General features: G+C 42.6%; 1 protein-coding gene across 1 annotated transcript; it reads right to left on the reverse strand.

Moving 5' to 3' along the window:
* Positions 1 to 6,454: 6,454 nt before the first annotated feature.
* On the reverse strand, positions 6,455 to 7,655 carry LOC129585436 (guanylate cyclase 32E-like). Its single transcript, XM_055478102.1, has 5 exons — positions 7,597 to 7,655; positions 7,309 to 7,378; positions 7,148 to 7,222; positions 6,879 to 7,066; positions 6,455 to 6,793 (listed from the first exon to the last, which is right to left on the reverse strand). The coding sequence occupies exons 1-5, from the start codon at positions 7,653 to 7,655 to the stop codon at positions 6,604 to 6,606; spliced, it is 582 nt and encodes a 193-aa protein (XP_055334077.1). The 3' UTR covers positions 6,455 to 6,603.
* Positions 7,656 to 24,461: the final 16,806 nt, after the last annotated feature.

Raw genomic sequence — 24,461 nt, forward strand, 5'->3', positions numbered from 1 at the left:
CGTTACAACATCTCCCTGGTTTTTAGTAGTTTTTTCGGCCCGGTGCAACACCTCGATGAATAAATGCGAAACTAAAGAGCACTGAGAAAAGGTGTGCATTTGTTTAAATAGCGGTACTGGTACGCGATTCCTGAGGTGACAACACGAGAAGATGTTGTGCTTAGAGCGTGCAACATATTTTCTTGACACCGTTATACGATACCCCTGTGTGTACATTATCTAAAAATTTGAAATACTGAGTCGGGAAAGTGATGCAACATGAACGGTAACAAGATTTTGTGGTGTTTGCTTAAGATTCCTTTATTCAGCATAATATTCCAACTGACTGATTGCTAATTGACCAATACCGGCTTATTTAATTAGGCATATGCACGCGAGTTTTTCACCAGCTACGAGATAAACACTGAAATGTAATCATTTAGCCATTTAAACATATGCAAACAGCAAGGTCGAGTTTACCGCTTAGAACCTGTATAAACGCTTACGTAAGCGGTGCAACGGTGAGCATTTGCAGAATATCTTTTGAGCCTCATGTCTCCATGCCGGCAACGCCAGCAACAGAAGCACAGGATCGATAATCGATTGGCAGTCATAGAGCGCGACGACGATAATATCCTGAACGTCCCGATCATAATGACCCAGCGGTCTCATTATGGCGAAAAACGCTACATATGGTCCCCAACACAGCAGTGCACTCAAGGCAAAAATTAGCAATAAGACGGATGTCTGACGGTCGGCTGCTGTAAAGCGCCTACTGGATGATACAAAGTTGACTTTACCGAATTTTTTTTGACTAATGAACTCAGCTCTCCAGGAGGTGTTAGCTTTCCGCTTCCAAATAATAACCGGAAGCGACAGAACTACCGTGATGAAAGATATTAAAAGGACAGCCTCGTTAATGGTTTCCAAAACAACGCCGCTTACTGAATCACTATGTCCTTGCATAAAACACTGCCAAAGTTGTTGTGGATGGCGTACATTAGTGTATACGATGGCACTGGGAATGGCGATTAAGTGGGTCGACAGCCATATTGCTCCTGTTGCCAAATAGGCAGCATTAAATGTATGAAAGTTCCGGAAGGAAACTGGCGCAATTAAGGCAAACATTCGGTTGACTGCGATATAAGCATGTGTGGTCAGTTGAATCATGGAGAAGTCAAACACTCCATAGACCAGGAATGTGCAACCGGACAAACCTAACCACCATGTCGGCTGTACTTGGAAGAGGGTCATTAATGGGCCCTTTGCGCTTTGTGCCATGATGTTGGATACCAGAAGACCGACAAAGTAGACGTCGAAGGATGTCCACAACCTTTGGCGAAGGAGAAAAACAACCAGCAACGCGCTGTTACCAACACACGCGGTGATGCATATCGCCCCCGTTACAAGTGTCAAGCGCAACTTCGTTTCAAGAAAATCGGGAAAGGCGGGATAAGTCACATTGCTTAAGGATGAACTGGTGGTGTAAAGTACAATCAAACTGATGTTAATCATTGTTATTCTTATTAGAACGCTAAAGTTTAGATTGGCCAAACCTCACAGCTTGTTTCTCTTAAAGTTGAAATGTGTGTACTATGAAGTCGCAGTGTACGTTGAAAGTGCGAATGACAATTACTGAGGTGGAAGTAACTGAAAGTGCAGGTACAGCATAATTACTGCATTGCCACTAATTATTGGAAATTTCACCTGGTTTCACCTAAAGGTTACGTTATGATACGCGTAGCACGTAACCTAATGCTGTGATAGGCCCGTAGTAAAGACAGTAAGCTATATCGGTTATATTTGCATTTTGGTTGTGTCAACGGTCAACGCTTCCTGTTCAGTTAATTGTGTCAAACTCAAACGCAGTCTGTCACTGCTTCTTGTCAAATTGACGATCCTATCTGCCACTGCCAGCAAACAACAGATATGCATGCCGTATCGCATCGCCGTATGACAAAGGAAATAGTGTGGCCACAAACACCACTTGTACAATTATCTGAATTGTCAGTCCATGAAAATTCTCATAAACCTTGTCCCGGTTGCCAAATAAGTTGCCAAAAGGTGCGTATATGTGAAGGTTTAATTTAAAATTATTAGAAATATGTTGTTAATTTTACACATCTAAACGCACCATAAGACTACAATAAAAATTAATTATGAACACTTCATAGCGCAATAAACTATCCTATATGTACGAGAATTTTGTAGCAGCATCGGTTTTAGAATGAACATGCATGACAGTTGTACACACTTTGCGCGACTTCCAACAAAGCTACACGGTCGAATAAACCTCAAGGTTGTCAACAAAATTGCGAACGTCATGTTTGGATGCAGATGGTATCCAGGTTTGTTTGAAAGCGAAGCATTAAGCGTGCTTGATGCCGAAGCTTAGTACTTAATCCCATGCCGCAGTATTAGATATCTGACAGACGGTAAAAGTTGGCTTAAAATGCCGCAAGTGAACCCCCTTGCTGATATCCTGCAACACACTGAACACAGCATGAGCCAACGGAAACAACTTAAGGGATTTGCGATACTCATATAGCAGTTCTCGATCCAATGTTGAGCTATTCAGTCGGTCCCTATTCCCCCCAAACAACTCTCGGGAATGGTTGACAACTTTACTATTCGTGCTCGGAATGCACCAAATACAACCTTGATATCTGAACAATTTGGCTTAAGTCAAATAATTCCATGGTTCACGGTTCTTTCTTGCTGCTTGAGCGTAATTGCCAACGGCCTGGTGTTACTGTGCTACTTCCGTACCTCCTCCCTGCGTACCGCCTTCAACACCTACATAGTCAACCTAGCCGCAGCCGAAACACTGTACGGAATCACTGCCCTTCCCTTGACGTTCACTAAGGCCTACTACCTCAGCTGGCCTTACAGTTATTCCTTGTGTACTGTCTTTTTGGTCTTCTACAATATCATTGGGCCAGGAATCCGGTATGCCAATCTGCTAATGTTGATTAACCGATTATGGGCGATCATCCTGCCGGTATCGTACAGACAGCGGCACAACACGCGACTGGCCTTGGTGTTGATCGGATCATCTTGGTTGGCGGTGTCGATAATTCGTTTAGCGATTATTATCCCTGGAAGAATGTTTCCCAACCCTGCTCTCACTGGAAAGTGTGGTCTGAATATTCGTATTCAGCTGGGAATGGCTATCGCCGCTAGAATGCTGTGCTATGACCTCCCGTGGGTGGCACACCTTATTGCGTTTCCACCGCTCGCAGTATGGCTGTGTTTAAGACAAAGTCGCAAGTCACGACAACGGTTGAACGCGCATCTGTCCGTAATACACGGCAAGTGGGACCTATTTAATCACTAATTCAAAACAAATTGAGGGTTACACCACCGCATAAAAAGGAGCAATACCAGGATAAGAGATAGCCTTGCTGATGTCTTGCTGTTGCAGGTCACTGTCCCACAACTGCTGACCATGCTGATGCCGCCAAAGCGTTCCCGTCAATGCAGAAATCCTCACCCCTGAAGCAGACTAGCAGAAGCACAAGCATCTTTATTTATTTAACTGTAAATCTGCTTGTCTGCTGGAGCATCAGTGTTATCTATTTCATTATATCAGACCATACTGGGTACTGGAATGACCTTTACTATATGATGCAAGATTTTGTTATTTATGCCAGCCTGTGGGTCAATCCAATGCTGTGTTTTCTTGTCGGAGACGGTTTTCGTCGTGCTTTAATAGAACTTACGAGGAAATGCCTCACTCTCATTGTCGGTTTAATTTACAACTCCTAAATTTCATGTACGTATTAAGCAAGTGTTTGCAGTGTTTCGGTAAGGATGAGTTTGTACTGTAATAACTATTTAACTATTTTCCATCCAACAGTTTCATGATGATTTTCTGTCGCGCTCAGTCTCTGTACTCGTCCATTTTAATTTATCGCGTTTGAAAAACTGAGTTTCAAATCTACAGACATTTAATTATGTGCTTATTCGTTTTAAAAAAAAGTGGTTCGCCACACACCAAATCTTAGATGGCAGGTGTTTGCTGCTGAGCAGCCACGCATCTTTTCGATTTTTAAACATCATGCTCTTGCTCCAGTTTATAGAACGTCATTCTAAAAGCGTTCCCAAAATTGAAAGGCGGCACATGTCTCCTTCTTATTGTTTCCATTTTTGCAAATAAACGGGTGAACAGGCAGCGAATCGGCTGACAGGTGGTTCGTTTTGTGGCCAGCTTGTGCACACAATAATAGCGGTACAAATATCTATATGTACTACTCGTACTCTAGTAACCTTGTTTTTACCGCGCATTAGATTGTGGTCTGTTAGATTGTCCTTACCACAGCAACTTGCCATAAAAACTCTTCATGCATCCATTTCATGCAGTGCACATACCTCGGATCTCGGATTATCACGTTGCGGAACGCACCGTCACGCTAAAAATCTTTACTAACAATAAAGTATTATGAGCAACAGCAAGGAGTGCAACGTAGAAAGTGAAAACGTACGCGAAAACTTAAAAGCCTGACGGAATACTTTTAAGAAACGGACCTTGTAATACTGTCGAGAAATCGCAGATAACCAAACTGCGATTTTCGCACATAGGATGGCAGTCAGGTACTTAGTAGTAGTGCTGGGTTCGATATGCACGATAGTGAAAATGTTGAACAGGGGAGATAATCCTCGGTTCATGCTGGAACCGTTACTTTACGGCTCGACGTTATACTAATAAAACAGGGTTTCGTGGAATACAATTATACTTAGAAAAACTGTAAAAAATGAACCATGAGTTATGGGTAAGCAGGTCTGGTGGTGGAGCTTTCGCTTCGCAGGTAGCGGCTGGCAATCAGTATGCTGGTGACCATTGACAATATAACTTTCGTGTCTCTTTCCTCCAAACCGGCAGTGCTACCAGCAGTAACAAGGGATCGAGCACCGCATGATAGTCAAAGATCGCGGCAACCAGTTTTTGCACAAATGAATTGAAATAGTTCATTGGTCTTAAAATTCCAAAAAATGTGACCAAAGGCCCCCAACACAGCAGAGCACTGATGGCAAATAACAAAAGCAATACAGATGTCTGTCGTTCCGAAGCCGATGGTTGGCTGCCAGATTGTGCCTTAGCCGCAGAGCCGATTGCCAATAGTTTCTTTCGTAATGATAAAACCCCACGTTTCCAAAATATGACAGGCAATGACAGAACCGAAATCAGAAAACAGATGCCGACAAGCGCTTTATTTATATTCTCCAGAACGTTAGCAGTAAAAAGGTCGCCGGCATCTGCACGAAGCAGTGCGCGACTTGTTGCGGCTGCCGGACAAAAACGTAAATGACGGCGCAGGGAACGAATATCGCATGCGTCAGAAACCACAGTGATCCCATGATCGCGTATGCCGACTTGAAGTTGTGAAAGTTGCGAAAAGAAATGGGTGCGGTAAGTGCCCAGGACCGGGTCAGTGCGATAAAAGCGTGGGTGATCATTTGCAGTGGGTTTAGCACGAACACAGCACAGGCGATGATGATGCAGCCGGGTACCCCTATCCACCGCGTCGGCTGCACTTCCAAAAGTATCCCGAAAGGCCCCTTGATGCTAATTTTGCAGATGTTGTTTAGCAAAAGACTTACGAAATACACATCGAACGGTGTCCACAGGCTGTGATTAATGCAGAATACGGCAAATAAAGCACTGTTAAGCAGAAACGCAAGTGCAAACGATGCGCCACTAAAAATTGATAAAAATACGTGGTTTTCTTGAGGAGTCGAGATAGTGCCGTTGCCTAATGCTGCACTGAAATTACCCTCTGTAGTAGTCAAATAAGCAACGTAATCATCCGCATCCATTACGTCGTCAAACAATTTCTACGGGCAAAATCTTGTCTTTATTTCTTTATCCAAAAGATTATGCAAAAGGTCATATAAACACCGAACTTGTTTGTTCCGGTTTCAGTGAGATTCAGTTACAGGATGTAGACGGGATGGAAGCTTCAAAATAAGACATAATGCTTTGTCGCAAATTAAATGAACAGTCATAACTCATAAAGCAGAACAACTCAGTAAAATCTAGTCGTGGTTTTACTGACTGGATTATGCTGTAACATCATGAAGTTATGAGCAATGTGGAAATGTATTTGTCCGTGTGATATTTAGTGGCACGTGTAGCACTTTGTGAGATCTGTTCAAATTGAATACTGGTACTTCGTTTATTTCGATCTGATAAGCAATATTGACACGTTGTCCTCATGGCGGATATATGAAACGGTACGGATGACATGTAATCAATCTCCGTAACTTAATGCTCTGTATATCACAGGGTTAAATATCAGTGTTCCAGCATTGTGTGAACAACAATCCGAATTTCTAAAATTCTATCCCCAACTCACGATATCCCCTTTATCTGAAGATTTCACTGCCAAAAACAAAGCATCCGCAACAACGTCTGTAAGCGCCGGTGAGAAACCCGAGGTGTGGCAGCTTATTATTTACGCATGCGTAAAATTTCTATGACAATGATCAACCAAGTACGAGTATGACCAGTACGGGAATTATTGTGGGAAAGTGGGTGCCGTTACGCACGAATAAAAGCAAATACACGTATATTCTACTGGCCAGCAATAAAATAAACACTATCGGATCAAGTGCATTTGTTTACTATGCCGGCGAAACGACAAGCCAGAACGTTTGTAGTTGACCTTTTCCTTTAACTTCGATTAATCCACGTTCTTGGACTTTATATCGCGAACTGCCAGACAGAAGCCGAGCCGCGTTCTGGCTGAGATGGATCTTGCCATCTGCGCCATTGGTCAAAATTCTCGATGCCGTGTTCACGGTGTCTCCGAATCTGTAATACAAAGATTCTTGCGAACGAAACAAACACACGCTACAAAAACCGGCAAGTGATGGCTCATATTCAGTGTGTAGCGTACAGGCAATAGCGAGGCACTTTCTGTCCAACCACACCGGCGGCACACATGCCACTATGAACACCGGCACGCAGTGATGTATCTTCGAAGACCGTTTCTAGACCCTCGTACGCTTTCAATAACGCGATTGCCAGTGCACATATTTCTTGCGCGTGGAGGTCTCCATTGCGTATGGGTATTCCACTGACCACCTAAATATACGGTACATATCTGATTTGTCAGCAGTCTGGCCTCTTATTTATAACGTTGCCAGGGTCACTGACATTGCTTACCATATAAGAATCCTTGATTGTTTCCACTTTGTAGACGTCAAAGGATGCCAGAATGCGATCAAACGAAGTGTACACCTATATCATCCCTTAAAATTAGTTCAGTCGAAACATGGTATGTTTATGAAACTGTGCTGCGCAAAAATACGTAATTTCGTGCTTACATTGTTTAGGAATAACATCACAGTTTTCGGATCGGCCGTATGTAGAACCTTTGCAAAGCCTCCGATCTCGCTGTCAATATTCAAGTAATATAAAAGATCATTTTATACACAAAATTTGTGTTGGTAAAGCAGCTGCTTACGTAAACATAATGGTCGACGATAGAAACATTTCCGCTTCCGGTACAGTGCCTCTCCTCAGTTGCTCGATTGCCATGCTAAATACAGTTAGATTGCATATTACTAATCTTGCTTGAAAACGACACGTGAACCACATGTGTAAGTAAATACCTGGGCAGCATCTCCCGTAAAAGAACATCACATTTCTTCCTCTCATCCAGCAATGCCATTGTGCGCAGAACGACCAGTCGATCCAGCTCGTCCGTGTAATTCTCCAGTCGTCGAATGATTCTTTCCACCAGCTTCTCATTGTCTTTCAGGGCGAGTCCCATAAAGCAGAACTTTAGCAGATGACTTATACTTGGTCGCTCATCCGGATTGGAGGATAAACATTTGACCAGCGCCGGGAAAAGTTTACTGAATTTGCTGTCAGCGTGATCCGCGATGCGCTTATACATAAACTCTGTATAAAGCATTAAAAATTACTCTACTAATCGAATTTTCACTTTTCCATATTCTTAACTGCAGCTTTTTTACCTGCACTGACCTCGCGATTCTAAGGGTTCTTCTTGAATAATGATATAGTATATAATCAGCCCGATTGCAAACATGTCGTTTTTCTGTCCCTCTTCATGTGCGGCATTTTTACTTGTGATATGAAGGTTAGCCAACTCAAGAATCGCATTGTTTCTTGCTAATACGGTTTCGATCTGCATATGGCCAGTTTTGCCAATTTTTAAACTGAAATGGCGATTGAGTAAGCAGCAGTGAATGTTAAGGAATCCATGAAACTTTACCGAAGACCGATGTATTGCTTGTAAACCCTAAAAAATATCAGAACTACAGCAATATAACCGAGCAAAAATGTGATAATACGTTTCGAACAATAAAGCGGCTCCAGCTGAAACGACGCGTGGTGGCTGGCTGCTCCTGCTAATACGTATTATTATTCACCTTAAGCAAGTCAAATAGAAATGACGTCTGCAAATCAAACTCCAGCATGGTCCTGGCCATGAGCTCGCAAAGAGAGCCACGAGGGCAGTATTCCGAAACCAGTAGAACTGACTTCTCAAGGAAACATAATCCAGCAAAGCGGCAGACGTTATCGTGGTCGAGGTCAATTACCTATTACGCACACAACTGTCCGCTAGAAGAATTAAGAAAGTAAATACAGTAGTCGCTGGCAGCCTGGCACCAAGTACCGTTTTAAGCAATGGTAGCAGAGGATTATTCAGATGCGGGAATGTATTTAGGGCGACGGGTGGGGTGGCGGCATACACCGGCTTTATCCACACCATTTGGTTGCGTTTAAGGTATAGCCTCACGCGATCGTTCTTGTCCTCCAGCTAAACTGAACAATTTTTTAACCCTCTGCGATCTTCAGAAACGTTTTCACGAAATGCTCTATCCGAAATGTAGCCTGACGCACCAGTTGCAGTTGCTCGGGTCTTATTCGCCAGGCTTCGGAAGTAAAGGTGTTTTGCGTAGCACGTCTGTAATTATTTGTATGACCTCTTACAAATACATATACCGACATTTACTTTGGGACCATGTTGTACTACTTATTCCTTGTTTATAACAAAACTGCAGTTACTGGGCTATTCCATGGAGATCTATCCTATGTATTCACGAGTTACAGACCTGATGAAAAGCGCGGTAACAAAAATGAATAACACTGTGGCGGTAATCGTTCCAACGCTGGCGCCAGTTATTGTTTCCAAAGTACCTGGCAAACGTACATTCGCAAACGCCAGCATTTAAAACGCAACTAATTTAGACAGACTTTTATAAACGCTTTATGCACCTTTTGGATGACATATTGGGGCGTCTCCTCGAAATCCACATCGAGGTTCATTCGGCGGCGGCCACGGAATTAACCACTGAGGCTGCTCGCTCGTATCCACCAGCGTAAACTCGGGAACTTTCAGGATGTACAGCGTCTGTATTTTGTGTGAGGTTAACTATCCACATCTGTCGAAAAAGGCAACGCCGGTACTTACTCGCACGCGTGACGTATTCCAGTCCACTTGGTTTAGATTGAGTACCGGCAACCGCTCGCCAACCTCATCGATGCAAACGTCCCCCATCTCGGTCGTGGATGTCCGGTTCATAAACTGCTTGGCTAGTTTTCTCCCAGACGACCACACCTCTTGATTTCCGGTCGCGCGCAATTGCTCCACTACCTACGTTAATGACGTCTCCTGTCATATGTTTGTATCAAGTGTAAATGCCAGTGACTGAAAATGACGCAGATCTGATTTCGTAGCATGGTCAGAGAATCGTTTTCGCATTATTTCGTAGAAATTCAGCTGTTTACTTCCGCGGTTTTTGCTTCGTCATATGACGCACTACCTGCGCAAGGATCATCATCGTAGCATATGCCGCAGCTGGATGTGGTGTTATCTGAAAGGAAAACCACCGTCATGGTAATTGATGAGAAATGTAAGCTGTTAATTGAAGCGTTGATTATTTTCTTGATTATCTCCTCAGTCAGCTTCTTTCTTCCTCAATTATCCTCATTCCTCACCAATTCGAATGGCTTGTATACGTAATTGTACTGTTCTTTGGATCCTTGAATCATTTGCTGGGTGAAGTTTTGTGATTCATTAGTTTTACCGTAAACGGCTTCGTTAAATTCCATCAACAGGACGGAACGATAGGCTTGCCTAGCAATCTGCAGCCACAAACCAGGATTCAGATTACGATGCTACATGTTTTATGAACGTTAATAATATCTATGAATGTTAATTGATTTTTAACTTTGTTTCTGAAATGGTTAATGTGTTTACACGAAGTTAGGAAATATTTCTTTGACCTGCTCAGCACAAATGCGTAGGCTGCTCTTTTGTGGCTTCTTTCATATCAATGACGCTGCTTTGCATAGCGGGTTCAAAAGCTGTTTACTAATTTCGTGTCGATGCAAAGCTTTGTTGCTTGTAACCCTCTAATAACTGAAAATCTCAAAGGTGACCTTCTGAAACAGTAGTACGCAGTACATTGTAGCGATAGTATTTGTACGAACGATAACACCGCCCAGTAATGATGAATCATTCCATCGCGTTATGAATTTGTGTCCACTTTTACCGGCTAGTTTCCCTTCTCATGAATTTCTAGAATTCAGTCTTGACACTCGCTTGCTACAGCTTGCATCTACTTGATTATTCCTCTTGTTGAAACTCTTGCTTACAACCTTGTCGCGTCCTTGATTCCCTTGTCATTAAACATGCCTTGAGTTACGTTGTTGTGTTTGACCGCTTGGGATGAACCTGTGTCATCCCAATCGGAGCCACCTGTGTAATTGAGTTACATCAGTAAAAGCGTCCTCGGCCAGCATCGTTGCTGGTCGTACCACCTTTCATCCTAACAGCCGACAGATCGTGGTAAGGTGGATTAACCAACCCACTAGAACAGCAGCCAGATAGGCCACTGTTACAATATTATAAGGAAAATAATCGTACAATTTTATAAATCCACTGTTCCAACAAAACATTAACACATGAACCACCCATCAAATTGTTATCAATACTGTCTTAAAATTTGACGCTCACCTTTGATTAATCCGCGTAATACCTGATTTCCTAAGCCCAGCTGCAGCTATTATTAAAAGCAGTCGCATTTAAGCGTGATCATAATGGTACTGCGTAACTTTTAAGTGTCCAGAATTTACTCAGCATCGTTTACGGCATTTAGCGCAAGCGCTCAAACGTTTACAATGGTTCACACTTCACATGGTATAAAATTGAACTCTGTTTGCAGTTTTTGGGTGCATACGAAGGGGTTTTCGCTGCATTCTTTATTAATGAATTCTGCTATTAGGTGTAATAAAACTTTATGTAGAAAGTTTCACTTGCTGCTTCGCGGGCTCCTCTTGGACCGCAACTCGCCGTCGCCTACGGCTTCTCTTTTGCGAATAGTGCACCTACGTAAATCTCGATGGTACGGCAAAACTTGCTTCCCGCATAAGCACGGTTATCAAAAGGTTTCAATATCGAATACAGCACATTCATGCAAAAACCTGACACAGGAGCAAGGCGCGTCTACATGTAAGACGAAACAGTTTGCACTTTTTCAGTACCACCGGTAAAATTATCGTACTGGGTTTGTGGAATTGAAGCTGTCATTAACATGACGCGCTTCGAGGAATCAGACAAATGTTATGCACTTAGCACAGGTCTTTAAAGCATCTCGCTGCAATCGATGCAAATTAGGGTCACGAACCAATTGGTATATGTATATGGAAGTTTATCAATCTTTGCACATGTTTAACCGCTATCGAACGATAATCGAGTTCGGTAAAGCTTTGGTTAGGAACCTATCAAACTTTGTCTCGTTACCTCGTCGTCAGCATCGCCCTTGTTCCATGAGTAGTAACCTGGTTCTGAACTTTTTCGGAATCCTCCCATAGCTATGTAAACCTGAATAAAACAGATTGACCAGATGAGTGTGAAGTAACGTTAACTGATATCCGCTTTGTAGATACCGAGTGCTGCCATGTACTCGTATGCTTGGTAAGTGCTTACATGCTCGCCGTTAGTCATGCTGAGATTTGCAGCCACCAATAACAGTTTACGAAATTCACCGAAATCGCCAAAATAAACGTACACTGCAAAAAGAAGGCTTTCGTAAGACTTCTTACCATTAATCTTGCAGTTCTATCTGTACTCCACGCATTTGATGCATAATGATATGATACCAGTAAGAAAGAGGCCTGTACCTACCTCGCGCTCGATCATTTAGACGGCGAAGCACGCCAATTCGCTCTGCATGGGACATGGTCGCTGAGTTATACGATTCCTGATAAGCTTGACGGCCGGATGCGATTAACGTGTTGGCCGATTGTTTGGCAAAGTCCGGAAAAGCCGGATTAGCACCGACGTCAGCTATGATACCCACAGACGTCCAGTAGAACTTTTTCGCTATACTCAACACCATACTGAGATAAATTTGGAACGAATTGCACGTTGTTCCGATCCACGTGGGAGTTATCGCTTTCTTACGAAGATTTAGGTTAGTGGTGACACTACGAGCAGTGATAAAAGGTCAAACACGAATGCTACAAGAAGCAGCTCCGGTAGCCAAATCCAGTTCTATGCAGAATTTAGCTGCAGCTTTACACATAGGATTCCAAAAGTATGTTTTCGAAGTTACTTTAGTAAATGAACCTGTAAAATTGGTCTTTGGTACAGCAGGCAAAAGTTCGCAAACCATTAGGCCGGTTAACGCAAAAACGAGGCGCGATTTTTTTATTTGTTGGTTTATTTAATAAAATTACGTCCAAAACCTATTTTTGAAATTTTATTGAGTCGATAGATTTGATAATTTGGCTGAGAGCAATAATTATATGTTATCTGTAATATACGATGCCACTTACGTCGTTATTACGAGTTTGTCCAGTTGCGTTACGAAGGGAATGATTTCATAAAGTTCGGCACATCCTAAGAAAAATAAACAGATAACTAAACTAGAGTTCAGTATTACAACAGTTGCCAGAAAAGTCATAATCGGATGTCCAGTAATATGGTAATATGAGTAACTGAACAAAAAGAGCATAAAATCAAGTACCTGTACAACCTTGAACATACTGATTATAAGGTTCTGCCAGGATTGTTACTCACCGCTAAAAAGCAATACACTGGTAGAACAATGGTCGCGTCCCGGCGCAGATTTTAGTGCCCCCATAGCGTTGAGACGCTCCGCGGTCAAATAAACACTATCGTCAGCAAAGATTTTACAGTTGAGATACTTCTTATCGGCAATTATTGTTTGTGTGACATTCAAATGGGGATACGAATGCCGAATGTTTTCCAGAGCCAGGCGATAAGCCGGTCCGACATACGGCATGGATCCCAGCATGACCGGATACAGCAGTGACAGTGTGATGATTTCCAGATTAACCACATCACACACCGCGGTCGAATTCAATGCCGGCTGCGAGATATTCATTGTGGCGAGCATAAGCAGTACACAAAGATAGAGTACCCACATCTGACCTTCAAAGGTTAGTAATTCGCGAGGAGACTGAGGTGTCAACAACTAAATAAGAAACACTCTTCGCCACCCAGGCGGTATGTTCAATCGGGAGTTCCACACCTTCGCGTCATACGAAACCTAAACGGAATGAATACTGCGGGGCATTTCCGCATTAGCATTCATATTGCCTTAAATTACGGTTGGCTCCGGAACAATTATGTCATGGATCAAGCTAATCTTGACTTTTTCAGTTACCTTTGGATATATATGCCACGCCGCCTGTTGAGAAGCAATTAGCCATCAGGACGGATTGTAAACGTTTTCATATGAATCGGGAGCCCGTATAATTGCATTATTGCACGCTGATATATGATATCTGTTATTGTTTCTTTTGCCACCTAAGAAGATTTACCGGATTCCCGGTGTAGATTAATACGAACTTGTAATTACATCTCACGGCCATCATAATTAGTAATGACCTGGCAAACACATTTATTTGAATTTGCCGCAGTGGAATTTGGCGGGATTTGTAATTGTCAATTTAATAATATTAAGCATACCGCATCATCGAATAGTATGTTTCATGTCTCATGTAAGACTTAATTCGTTCGGTAAACCCTACAGCCAACTTCCAAAAAAAATATTAACTGCCATGCTTCCAAAACTCTTTGTCAAGAATTTTGTTGATAGATTTGTGTACTTATAAGAATTTGTTTACCGACAGTGATTCGCTAACTTGATTCTGGGCATTAATTAATCGACATTCTCTTCTGCAAGGTGGAAAAGCAGCATTCTTGAAACGCGCGCACTGCAAACATAGTGTCCCCTTGTCACAAGGACAGAGTTTTTGCCCCAGGAGAGGCCGGCATATATATTGCAGTGCATTTCGGATGTTCTCGAATATTGTGGGGTTAGGCGAGGTCAGATAACAGACAGAGTAGAATTAGTGTGCCTGGAATTTGTGTTCTTTCGAATTTTAACTTATTCTGTTTACTGTTTATACTTTACTTTTTACTGTACTTTGCATTTTATTTTTTGTATTTTTTTGTCTACTGTTTTTGCGAGATCAAAAAGTGCTTGGAATTGGAAACGAAAGCTGAACTGCAATAAATTAAGCCATTGTTGTTGCTTAGATTGCTATCTAGATCTATTTATACTCAGGTAACACTAATTTTCAGATTACGCATTCTCAGCATCCTTTCTTTTTAGCCTTAAACAACGCTTATAGTTCAGCGCCATTTCAGTTCTAGCGATATGACCTGAAGTTCTCAACCATTCACGAACAGCTGACAAAGCGATGTTTTGTTGTGCGGAATGGATCTCCGCATCACACACAGTTTATGAACATATCCGTACTTACGGACTTACGGTGCAACTGATTCGGTTACTGGATTATATAATTTAATGCCGGGTTGCAAGATGAAACAAAGGTTGTTTTGTAAGTTCAGACAGTTCCGCATGGATGCATTACATGTATCGCTCATGTAACCGAGGGCTGGGCTTGTCTCACTTGTCTGGATCGCGCTGTGACCATTCACCAATAATACCGTACCGTTGCTGTCATACTTGGCTTTGGGAATAACCCTGTAGAAGTGAGAAAACACCATACTTCAGAACAGAATTCAGCAGAATTCGTCCTAACAGAATTCTGACGGCTAACAGCCATGCGCTGCCAAAGACTGCACGTACTAAACGTAAAAAATACGGAAACGGTCTCACTGTCAGAAATGAATTTTCTGCCGTATGGAACAAAGTGCCAACAGCTGCTTAAACAAAGGTGGCAACTTTCTTTGCACTTTCTGGATCTGAAGTGTCAGATTGCAGTATTACTGATTACTCACATGTGTCGTTTTGTGCGCCTGATATTGTGTCGTCATGACATCATGTCAATTTTGTTCGGCAAAGCTGTAGATCCCACCAAAACAATATTTTAACATTAACATGACTGACAGTGTGCTTAATGTCGTTCGTGCAATTTTATTCCGCAGAGTTCGCGCACTTAGACCATATAACATTCAGAGTTACCACGATTAAAACATTTTGCTGGCTTTATTATCGTCTCTTGGGAAAATCAGAACTCATTTAATTTCTGGCCATTTTTCTTCACACTATGGATGCAGTTGATTACATTATCTTACCAGACAGCGATTTTAATACAACGTTACACAATCGCACCGTCCCAGCGGTCACTTCCGAAAAAACTAGACTTCTTTTGCTAGCCATTACTGGAATATCAGCTGTCATGGCGATCACCTTTAACAGCGCCATGTTTGTTGTGTTTTGCGTTAATCGCCATCTGTGGACGCCATTCGATGTGTATTTTGTTAGTCTGCTGCTTTCCAACCTTTGCAAAATAATTAAGAGTCCTTTTGGGATGCTACGGGAAGTGCAGCCAAGCTTGTGGATTGGGATATCCGGCTGTATTATCTTCGTCGATGCAGTGTTTGTGTTTAATGCAATCCAAATGACCACCCATGCCTTCATCGCACTGAACCGAATCTGGGCTCTTACTGCACCCATGTCCTTTCGCAACTTCCACACATTTAGGTCGGCATATGCTATCATGGGCTCATTATGGCTGCTAGCGCATGGGGTTTTCGTTCCCTGTGCCTTCGTTTACGTTATCATCCGCCAGCCACATACTATCGAACGGTGCTTTATAAGTAACGATGACCTTTTAACTGCTTATATTCTTGAGATTATTAACAAGTTTCTTGTGTGCATTTGTTCTATTATTTCGATGTTATCCGTGCCGGTCATCATTTGGAAACGTAATGTACTAGCTGCGGTAAAGAAAGAACTGGCAAATGGACCGCCATCCCACAATGCGAAGAGACGACCGCGCAGTCAGCACGCGACGTCTGAACGACAGACATCTGTCTTGCTGTTACTATTTGCTGTCACTGCTTTGCTTTGTTGGGGACCGTTGGTCAGTTTTGCTGTTATTCGGAGGCCGACGATCTACTATAATCCGTTCGTTCAGAAATTTGTTTCTGCTATCTATGACTGCCACGCGGTATTCGATCCCATTTTGCTGCTGTTAGCGTTACCGGTCTGGAGACAAAAAGCGCGTAGGTTGTTTTGTGTGTGGCCGGTACACAAGAGATAATTCGCGAATCATACTAAAATTCAAGAAGGCATCATATTTGCTATTCGTCCCGAGGTAACTGCTTTTATGCTTAATTGCAATAATTTCTGTTTATCGCAAACTGAACTGTTCTGACGATTTTCCGATGTTGCAAAAACGGCAATGTATGGCATTGTAGGATTGCGTACTCGTCGAAGCCCAGAAAGGGCTAAAGTGTGGAGCAAGGACAATCGATTTGTCTCTGTGCATTGTTTAATGAACCGACATTAATTGCGAAATCCATTTGTATATATCATGAAATGCATGCACTGCACAAACACTGTTAACTTGCTAACGTTGTTCAAAGTATGAGATCATAGAGGTAGATCCTACAAGCCAACTGCTGCGTGTACTTCCGGGAAAGTAACAACATGCAATAAACAGAAAAACGGGAGCGGCCTAAACACGAATTTGCTAGTAATGCAGATGCTACAAAGAGAAGCAGAGATTAGCTTTGTCGATTATCCAAGGAAAAGACTTTCTCGCACGAGAAGATGCGAAAAAGGAAGTACAGAAGAAGCATGTGCTGATCATTGCTCATTGCATATTTCGCCGCATGTGTTCACAACCAAATAAAATTAATTTTATTGAATGTCAAAGTTCGCCGTGTCACTCCGGCTTTGAGGTCAGGTTTTTGCAGTTCAATCGTTTTATCGCTGCAGTCGGTGCAAATTCGCAGCACTTTTTAGATCGAAAACTAGAAGTTAGAAAAAACGAAACAGACTTTGCCAAAGCTTTTCCGTCTCTTGGAAAAAAATGGCGCATAATAACACTACCGATAGCAATGCGACCCTATCCACTGGACAGATGGCTTATCACCGCATACAACATCTATCTCATAAACATTATGCTGTCGAGCTTGTCCACCTGGATCGTATGAAGTGCCTCGTGCTAGAATATGATCGCCCGAAAATTCCATCCTGACCACGGAATGTTCTGGTGCTCCACGGGCGTTCTAAGCGAATGGATCATCGCTCCAACCGCCGGGTCGGCGAATATTTCAATGGCTCTTACTCAAACGTGGGCAGTGACTTTTCCTCTGTCGTACCGTGCTTAGCACAAAAAATGGGTGGCAAATAACTGGTCGCCTTCTTTTGCACGCTTTAACAGTTTTAACCCTTCTGCAGCATTTTACTTTGACCTTCATGTCACAGGCGGGCATCGCCGGTTGTTGTGGGCTCTTACCCAAGTTGATGGTGGCGATAAGGTTAGCCTCCATGGCTAGTCTGACCATCATCTTTGGATCGCTGCCGTATGTGCTCATCATGAGACGCGTAAAGCACAGGCGCACTCAAGCCGCAACAGGTGAATCAAACTGTTTATTCATTGTGCCGATGTGCACAAATTTTATTCCAACTGGTTTTAGCTTGTCATGTAAACTGTCGCACAAGTTTAAGATTTGCTTCGAGTAGGTTCATAATGATAAAGCTGCCGGATATCCTCGCGCGACTTTTCATTTTTGCGTCTGTTATCATTGGCCTCGCAGGAATTCTTAATTGTTTTCATTTGTGAACGTCAAAGGATTTTAAAAATCGACCGAAAAGACTATGAACTCAAAACACTTCGCCCGCTAAATCACCTATTCGTACACGGTCACACCAATATGAACGCACGGCATCGTGGATTTGGTCATTTTGGTGCCTCTTTGAGTATTGAGGATCAAACGTTGCTATATCCGTGTGAACTGTGTATCTTTCACCGTGGAGGACAGATCCGTGTGGGCATTCTACTGCTGATGTGAAGGTGTAGTACTTGCCTGCCGATTCGCCCAGCTACATGCAACTGCAAGTATCAGTTCGGCCGCGCTTTGCAGAAACCTTCAGAGGTAGTATAAAGATGGCAATGGGCGGCTGAAGTCCAGAACCGGTTACCTCAACACGGCTGGAACTCTCAGCTACTGTAAACTTGAAGGTCCAGTCGCCCGTATTGTATTATCGACCGGAACGCAGCGAAAGTCTTCTAACCCAGCCATAACGCAAAACTGGATGTCTGTTTGTTACGGAAGTGCACCGGTGACGTCATCCTGGTTATCCAGTATGAGGTCACCTGTCTGAGCTGTCTCTACACAAAATTCCAGTTGTGTGGATGTCTGACTGTTAAGAAAGTACACTTATCATCATACGAGGCTATCCTGTATGATGGATCTATAATCTGAGTGTGGTCCAAGTCCGAGCTCGAGCGCGGGCCTTTCCAGTTTGGCTGAATTGCACTGAACGTAGCTGAACAGCGCGGGCCTTTCCAGTTTGGCTGAATTGCACTAAACGTAGCTGAACGTAATTTACATACTTCTCAGCTACGGTCCGGTCTGCCAATGCGCACCAAGTGCGTTTTTCTTTTTCTAGTATACATTCTTATCAGCTACGGTCCAATACGCCAATGCACACCAAGTGCATTTTTCTAGCTACAGTGCTGGCTGAAGACTACCCTGGCTCGGCGAACTGTAGCTTGCTGCAAGGACAATAAATTGTCACTTAATGTGCTTGTTATTACGCTGTTTAATACGCCGGCACTAATTGCGAAGCATGACATGAATGCATACGCTTCGTAACGCAGAGATGTTGTGCAGGGTATGAATAGGTAGATCATATGGGGCAATTGTTTTCGCGAAACGTAATTCCTGAAGAATATACAGTGATAAGAAAGCGGGAGCGGTCTGATCATGAATCTGTTAAGTGGAGCAAGTAATGCGGATGTTGACAAGAGGTCGAAACCAATTTTTGTCAATCATCCAAGGAAAATGCAACTTCGCACGAGTAGAGGCAATAATATTTGTAGGAAGTGTAGAATAAAACCTGAAAACACTGTATTAGTAGCGCTCACCATTGAAGAATCTCGAGATTTTCAACGGACAAGAATCAATGACTAAAAAACTGCGATAAGGATAACCGTTGTGACTGGCCCATTTTTTGGTGATGCATGATTCTTGCCGTTTGTGATCACACCCACAATCTCGACAATACGCGTCCTCAATCACATCTGGCTTTCTTATCTCCGGTCTGGTTTTGTTTTGACCAGGATTATGATTCATAACATTCCGAACCGATCTGCTTTTTAACTGGTCGAAGGAAAGGTACGGCAAGCTTTACAAATACCCGCGTGAACAGCTCCGTTTTGCAAATACGGATCACGGCATCAGGCAGCAAGCATGAAAACAACAGTCTACTACGCACATACACATACAGTACATATATAAGCGTCTAAATGAGCAATTAAAAACTAACCTGTTATCAGACCATTAGGTAATTTATCTACTTACGTTAATTATAATTACAGTTTACACTGCGCTAATTAATTCATAAATATACTGTGCCATGTCGGCTGACATCGGTAAACGTTTCCAGTTTCATTCAGCGCCACAAAATGAACTGACACTTAATTAGCAACTGATCTGCTTAATTAGTTAATCGATCTGCTTAATTAATTAATTTTTGACAAAGGCGAAATCTTCTTCGCGAAAAATATCCCAGCGGCACATTCTTTAGAAAAGCGGTGCAAAACTCAAAATTCTTGAAGTATCATTTCCTGTTATTTCTCATTCCTTATCCCTTCGCTGCTCTCCGAGTCTCCGGTGCCGCTCATGCAAATCGTCTTACGATAAATGCATTTTACCGGTGATGCGTGATTAGTAAGCGTAGCATTCAAACATCTTTCGCATAAGTCCATCGGTATGTGTTGTTATTGGTTATTGCTTATCTCGTTGGACTTCGAACCAAAAAAATTGTTAAAGCAATACCAGGCTGGGAATGATAAAGCTGGATATGCTTGAGGTCTGCTAATATCGCGAATCAAATCGAATCTACTCCCGAGTAGATATTTCAGCCAAATCTCGATAATCCACGTACAATCCTAATACAAGCGCAACATGAACAACCACATTTATCGGCACGTCTCACGATAAGCAGCCACATGAAAATGCATGAAACATGAATTACGTGCAGCTATTAAAAAGTTTTTTCGTGTGTCAGAGATTATTGTTTGGTTATAATCTCGCAGATCTACAGCCGTGTTTGATGGTGAGCGCTAATATTACTACTTACAAGAAACCGCTGCGGCTTCGCCTCCGCGTTTCTTGTGATCCCGCGGCCGCTTTGAAATCATTCCACTTACAGTAATTCGTTAGTAAATTCACTAAATGCCTTAGCCGTTATTGTAGAACATCTTGGGCAAGGAGTCTAGCTCGGTCACTCACTCACCTAACGATTTTGTTCACTTTGGCGATTTATTGCTCGGTCATTACTCACCTAGATATTTTGTTCACTGGAGAGCGGTGGTAGCTCGGTCACTCACTCATCTAACAATTTTGTTCACTGGACAGCGGTGGTAGCTCGGTCACTCACTCATCTAACAATTTTGTTCACGGAACAGCGGTGGTAGCTCGGTCACTCACTCACCTAACGATTTTGTTCACTTCGGCGATTTATTGCTCGGTCATTACTCATCTAGATATTTTGTTCACTGGAGAGCGGTGGTAGCTCGGTCACTCATTCATCTAGCAATTTTGTTCACTGGACAGTGGTGGTAGCTCGGTCACTCATTCATCTAACAATTTTGTTCACTGGACGGCGGTGGTAGCTCGGTCACTTACTTATCTAGCAATTTTGTTCACTGGACAGTGGTGGTAGCTCGGTCACTCATACATCTAGCAATTTTGTTCACGGGACAGTGGTGGTAGCTCGGTCACTCATTCATCTAACAATTTTGTTCACTGGACAGCGGTGGTAGCTCGGTCACTCATTCATCTAACAATTTGGTTCACTGGACGGCGGTGGTAGCTCGGTCACTTACTTATCTAGCAATTTTGTTCACTGGACAGTGGTGGTAGCTCGGTCACTCATTCATCTAGCAATTTGTTCACTGGACAGTGGTGGTAGCTCGGTCACTCATTCATCTAGCAATTTTGTTCACTGGACAGTGGTGGTAGACTGGTAGCAGGGTTACTCACTGCCCTAGCAGTTTTGTTCACTGGGTTTTGTTTCGTCGAAACCTGGGCTAATTCAAACTTTGGAAATCGAATTTTTTTAGGCATTTTAACACTGAACATTTGAACAGCAATCAGGCGATTAGAATTCAGCATGTTTGCAAATAAAATGACACACATTTATTATAGTACATACAATGTACGACAAAAAGAGGTTGAACCGATCAGTCGGTCCGCGGTTCAAAATAACCTCGCAACGACACGCCACCACTAAAACTTGGACGCTTACTCACTACTTTCAGACGCTCGCGCTCCGTGAATATCAAAGTGCAGCTATACTAGTTGCATATCAAAGGTGTAGAAAAAATTTTAAACTTTTGATACTAAACCTGTGGCTGTTTATGGCGAACAGCAAATTCTAGCCATTTTGCTTTCGTAGGCACAGCATAGGATCTGTGCGCATAACCGTTTGGCTTGCAATCAATGCTTAAGTCTATGAGAAAGCAAAATGGTTAGAATTTGTGCTGTTCGCCATAAACACACAGGTTTAGTATCAAAAGTTTAAAATTTTTTCACACCTTTGATATGCAACCAGCATAGCTGCACTTTGATATTCACGGAGCGCGAGCGTCTGAAAGTATTGAGTAGGCGTCCAAGTTTTAGTGGTGGCGTGTCGTTGCGAGGTTATTTTGAACCGCGGACCGACTGATCGGTTCAACCTCTTTTTGTCGTACATTGTACTAAATACTTTTATTAAATGTTCTAAGCAACTGGCACTGCTGTTATTCTCAAGGTCACCTTGAAAGCTTTACCGAAGTCAGTTCGTCCCACCGATGCCGAAACCGGCATCGGTGGGACGGGTTTAAATAATTTTTTTTAAGAAATAAAATGCATGTGACACAGTTTCTGAACATGCTGAATCTAATGGCGTTTTCAGTTTTTTTTATTAGGTTCTGGTTTTTCCGATCTCGATGCATCAGTTTTTTTTGTAGTTATAATATAGATCTTATTCCTTGATAGGTCGAATTTTCGATGCATGTGGGGTTACACATAAAACCAATTGTATTAAATGCCAAGGTTCGCTGTGTTACTCCTTGGTTCGGTTAGGATACCTTGATGGTTTCGTTCACCCTTTTGATTGCTGGATTCATCGCGGATTCGGGTACATTGTAAACCTAACATGGTAAAAAATACAAACACAAGTTGCTGAAAATCTTCCATCTCTTGAAAAAGAATGAGACACAGTAATACTACTGGTGGCAGTTTTACCGAATCCGCTGGTGAAATGGCATTGGTATATGTTGGAGCGTTTGCGTCGTTCTTTGAAATCTTCAGCGAGATCATGATTGTCTCCGTGTTTCTATCAACTAAGAGACTTATTACCGCATATAACATCTATCTTATTAACATTATGCTGTCCAGCCTATCCACCTGGATATTTCGGGGTGCCTCGTGCTGGAACACAATTGCCAACGGATTTCAGGCTGAGAGTGGCGTGTCTTGATGCGCCATAGACGTTCTAAACGAATGGATTATCGGTCCAGCAGCCGGGGCGGCGCACATCCCACTGTCTCTTAATCGGATGTGGGCCGTGACTTTTCCTTTGTCATATCGTACGTACCACAATAAATGGGTGGCAATAGCTGGCTGTCTCCTTTTGCATACCATAACCTTAGTAACTCGCCTCCCGCATTTTATTTTGAGTTTATTGTCCCATGCCGGCGCCAACGGCCACTGCGGGCTACGAATCATTAGTAGCGCTCACCATCAAACAGGGCTGTAGATCTGCGAGATTATAACCAAAACAATAATCTCTGACACATGAAAAAAATTTCCAATAGCTGCACGTAATTCATGATTCATGCATTTTCATGTGGCAGCTTATCGTGAGACGTGCCGATAATTGTGGTAGCTGATGTTGCGCTGGTGTTGAATTGTATGTGGATTATCGAGATTTGGCTGAAACATCTACTCAAGAGTAGATATTTTGATTCGCGATATTGTCGAGATGTGCACAGACGGCAAAAATCATGCATCACCGAAAAACAGGCCAGTCACAAAGGTTATCCTTATCGCAGTTTTTTAGTCACAGATTCTTGGCCGTTGAAAATCTGATTCTTCAATGGTGAGCGCTAACATTATCTTGCCAAAGCTGCTGGTAGCGATAAGAATGGTATCTATGGCTAGTCTGGTTATCATCTTCGGGTCGCTGCCGTTCGTGCTGATCATGAGACGACTAAAGCATAGACGGAACCAAGCCACGACAGGTGAAATTTGACTTCCAATCTTTGTGCAACGATATACTCTTTTACCAATTGATGCTATGACATAGTATCTGTATATCAGCATATTCCTATCTGTATATCAGTATCTGTATATGTATCTGTATATATATCTGTATATGTATCTGTACAGTATCTGTCTATCAGCTATATTGATTCCTACACAGGATGTTTGACGTTGTTTTGCCACTTTTCATGGTTGCATCTGGCGTGTTTTCAGCTCGGCAGACCGTACCCCGATCGCTGTCAATTAGTGCCACCAAGGTCTACATTTTCTCCACCATTGTCGTTTTCGTCCTATGGCTGCCAATTCCTGTAGCCATCATATTATTTCCATCATGGCCATTACTTTTTACCTATCCATCCGATTTTTTTTCTGGTTACAGATTCGGAATCTGTTCGCTTTTATCTATATTTTGGTGTAAAGATTTGCCAAAAAGTGCTCCGGATATTTACGTTTGTGCCTTACGGCTTACAGAACAGTAGTACACCAGTGAATTTCCACCCCATGCAGCTATACATTGAACTGTGCGCTCCGAATTTGAGTTCTTTTGTTAGGAATCTCTTATCGAAGGCCTCATAAGCAAAAAGACTAATGAAGGGCACTAATTTGGAGTATAAACCAAAGTGGGTCTTCGAGTTCGAGGTCGCTGGCTCTCCAAATTTTTCAAGAGTTTAAAATATTTTTTCGATAAATTTCGAAGCAGTGCCTTGATCTCGAAAGACTACCAAATTTTAT

This window comes from Paramacrobiotus metropolitanus, unplaced genomic scaffold (genome assembly GCF_019649055.1).
Source record: "Paramacrobiotus metropolitanus isolate TYO unplaced genomic scaffold, Prichtersi_v1.0 Parri_scaffold0000016, whole genome shotgun sequence".
Classification (NCBI taxonomy): domain Eukaryota; kingdom Metazoa; phylum Tardigrada; class Eutardigrada; order Parachela; family Macrobiotidae; genus Paramacrobiotus; species Paramacrobiotus metropolitanus.

Excerpts from the sequence above, each read along its gene's own strand:
- LOC129585436 (XM_055478102.1), bottom strand. The coding sequence starts at position 7,655 with ATGGCATTGCTGGATGAGAGGAAGAAATGTGATGTTCTTTTACGGGAG. Across the intron at positions 7,223-7,308 it reads TGATGTTATTCCTAAACAAT|GTGTACACTTCGTTTGATCG; the intron begins GTAAGCACGAAA and ends GGGATGATATAG. Across the intron at positions 6,794-6,878 it reads AAAGTGCCTCGCTATTGCCT|ATTCGGAGACACCGTGAACA; the intron begins GTACGCTACACA and ends TTTGTATTACAG.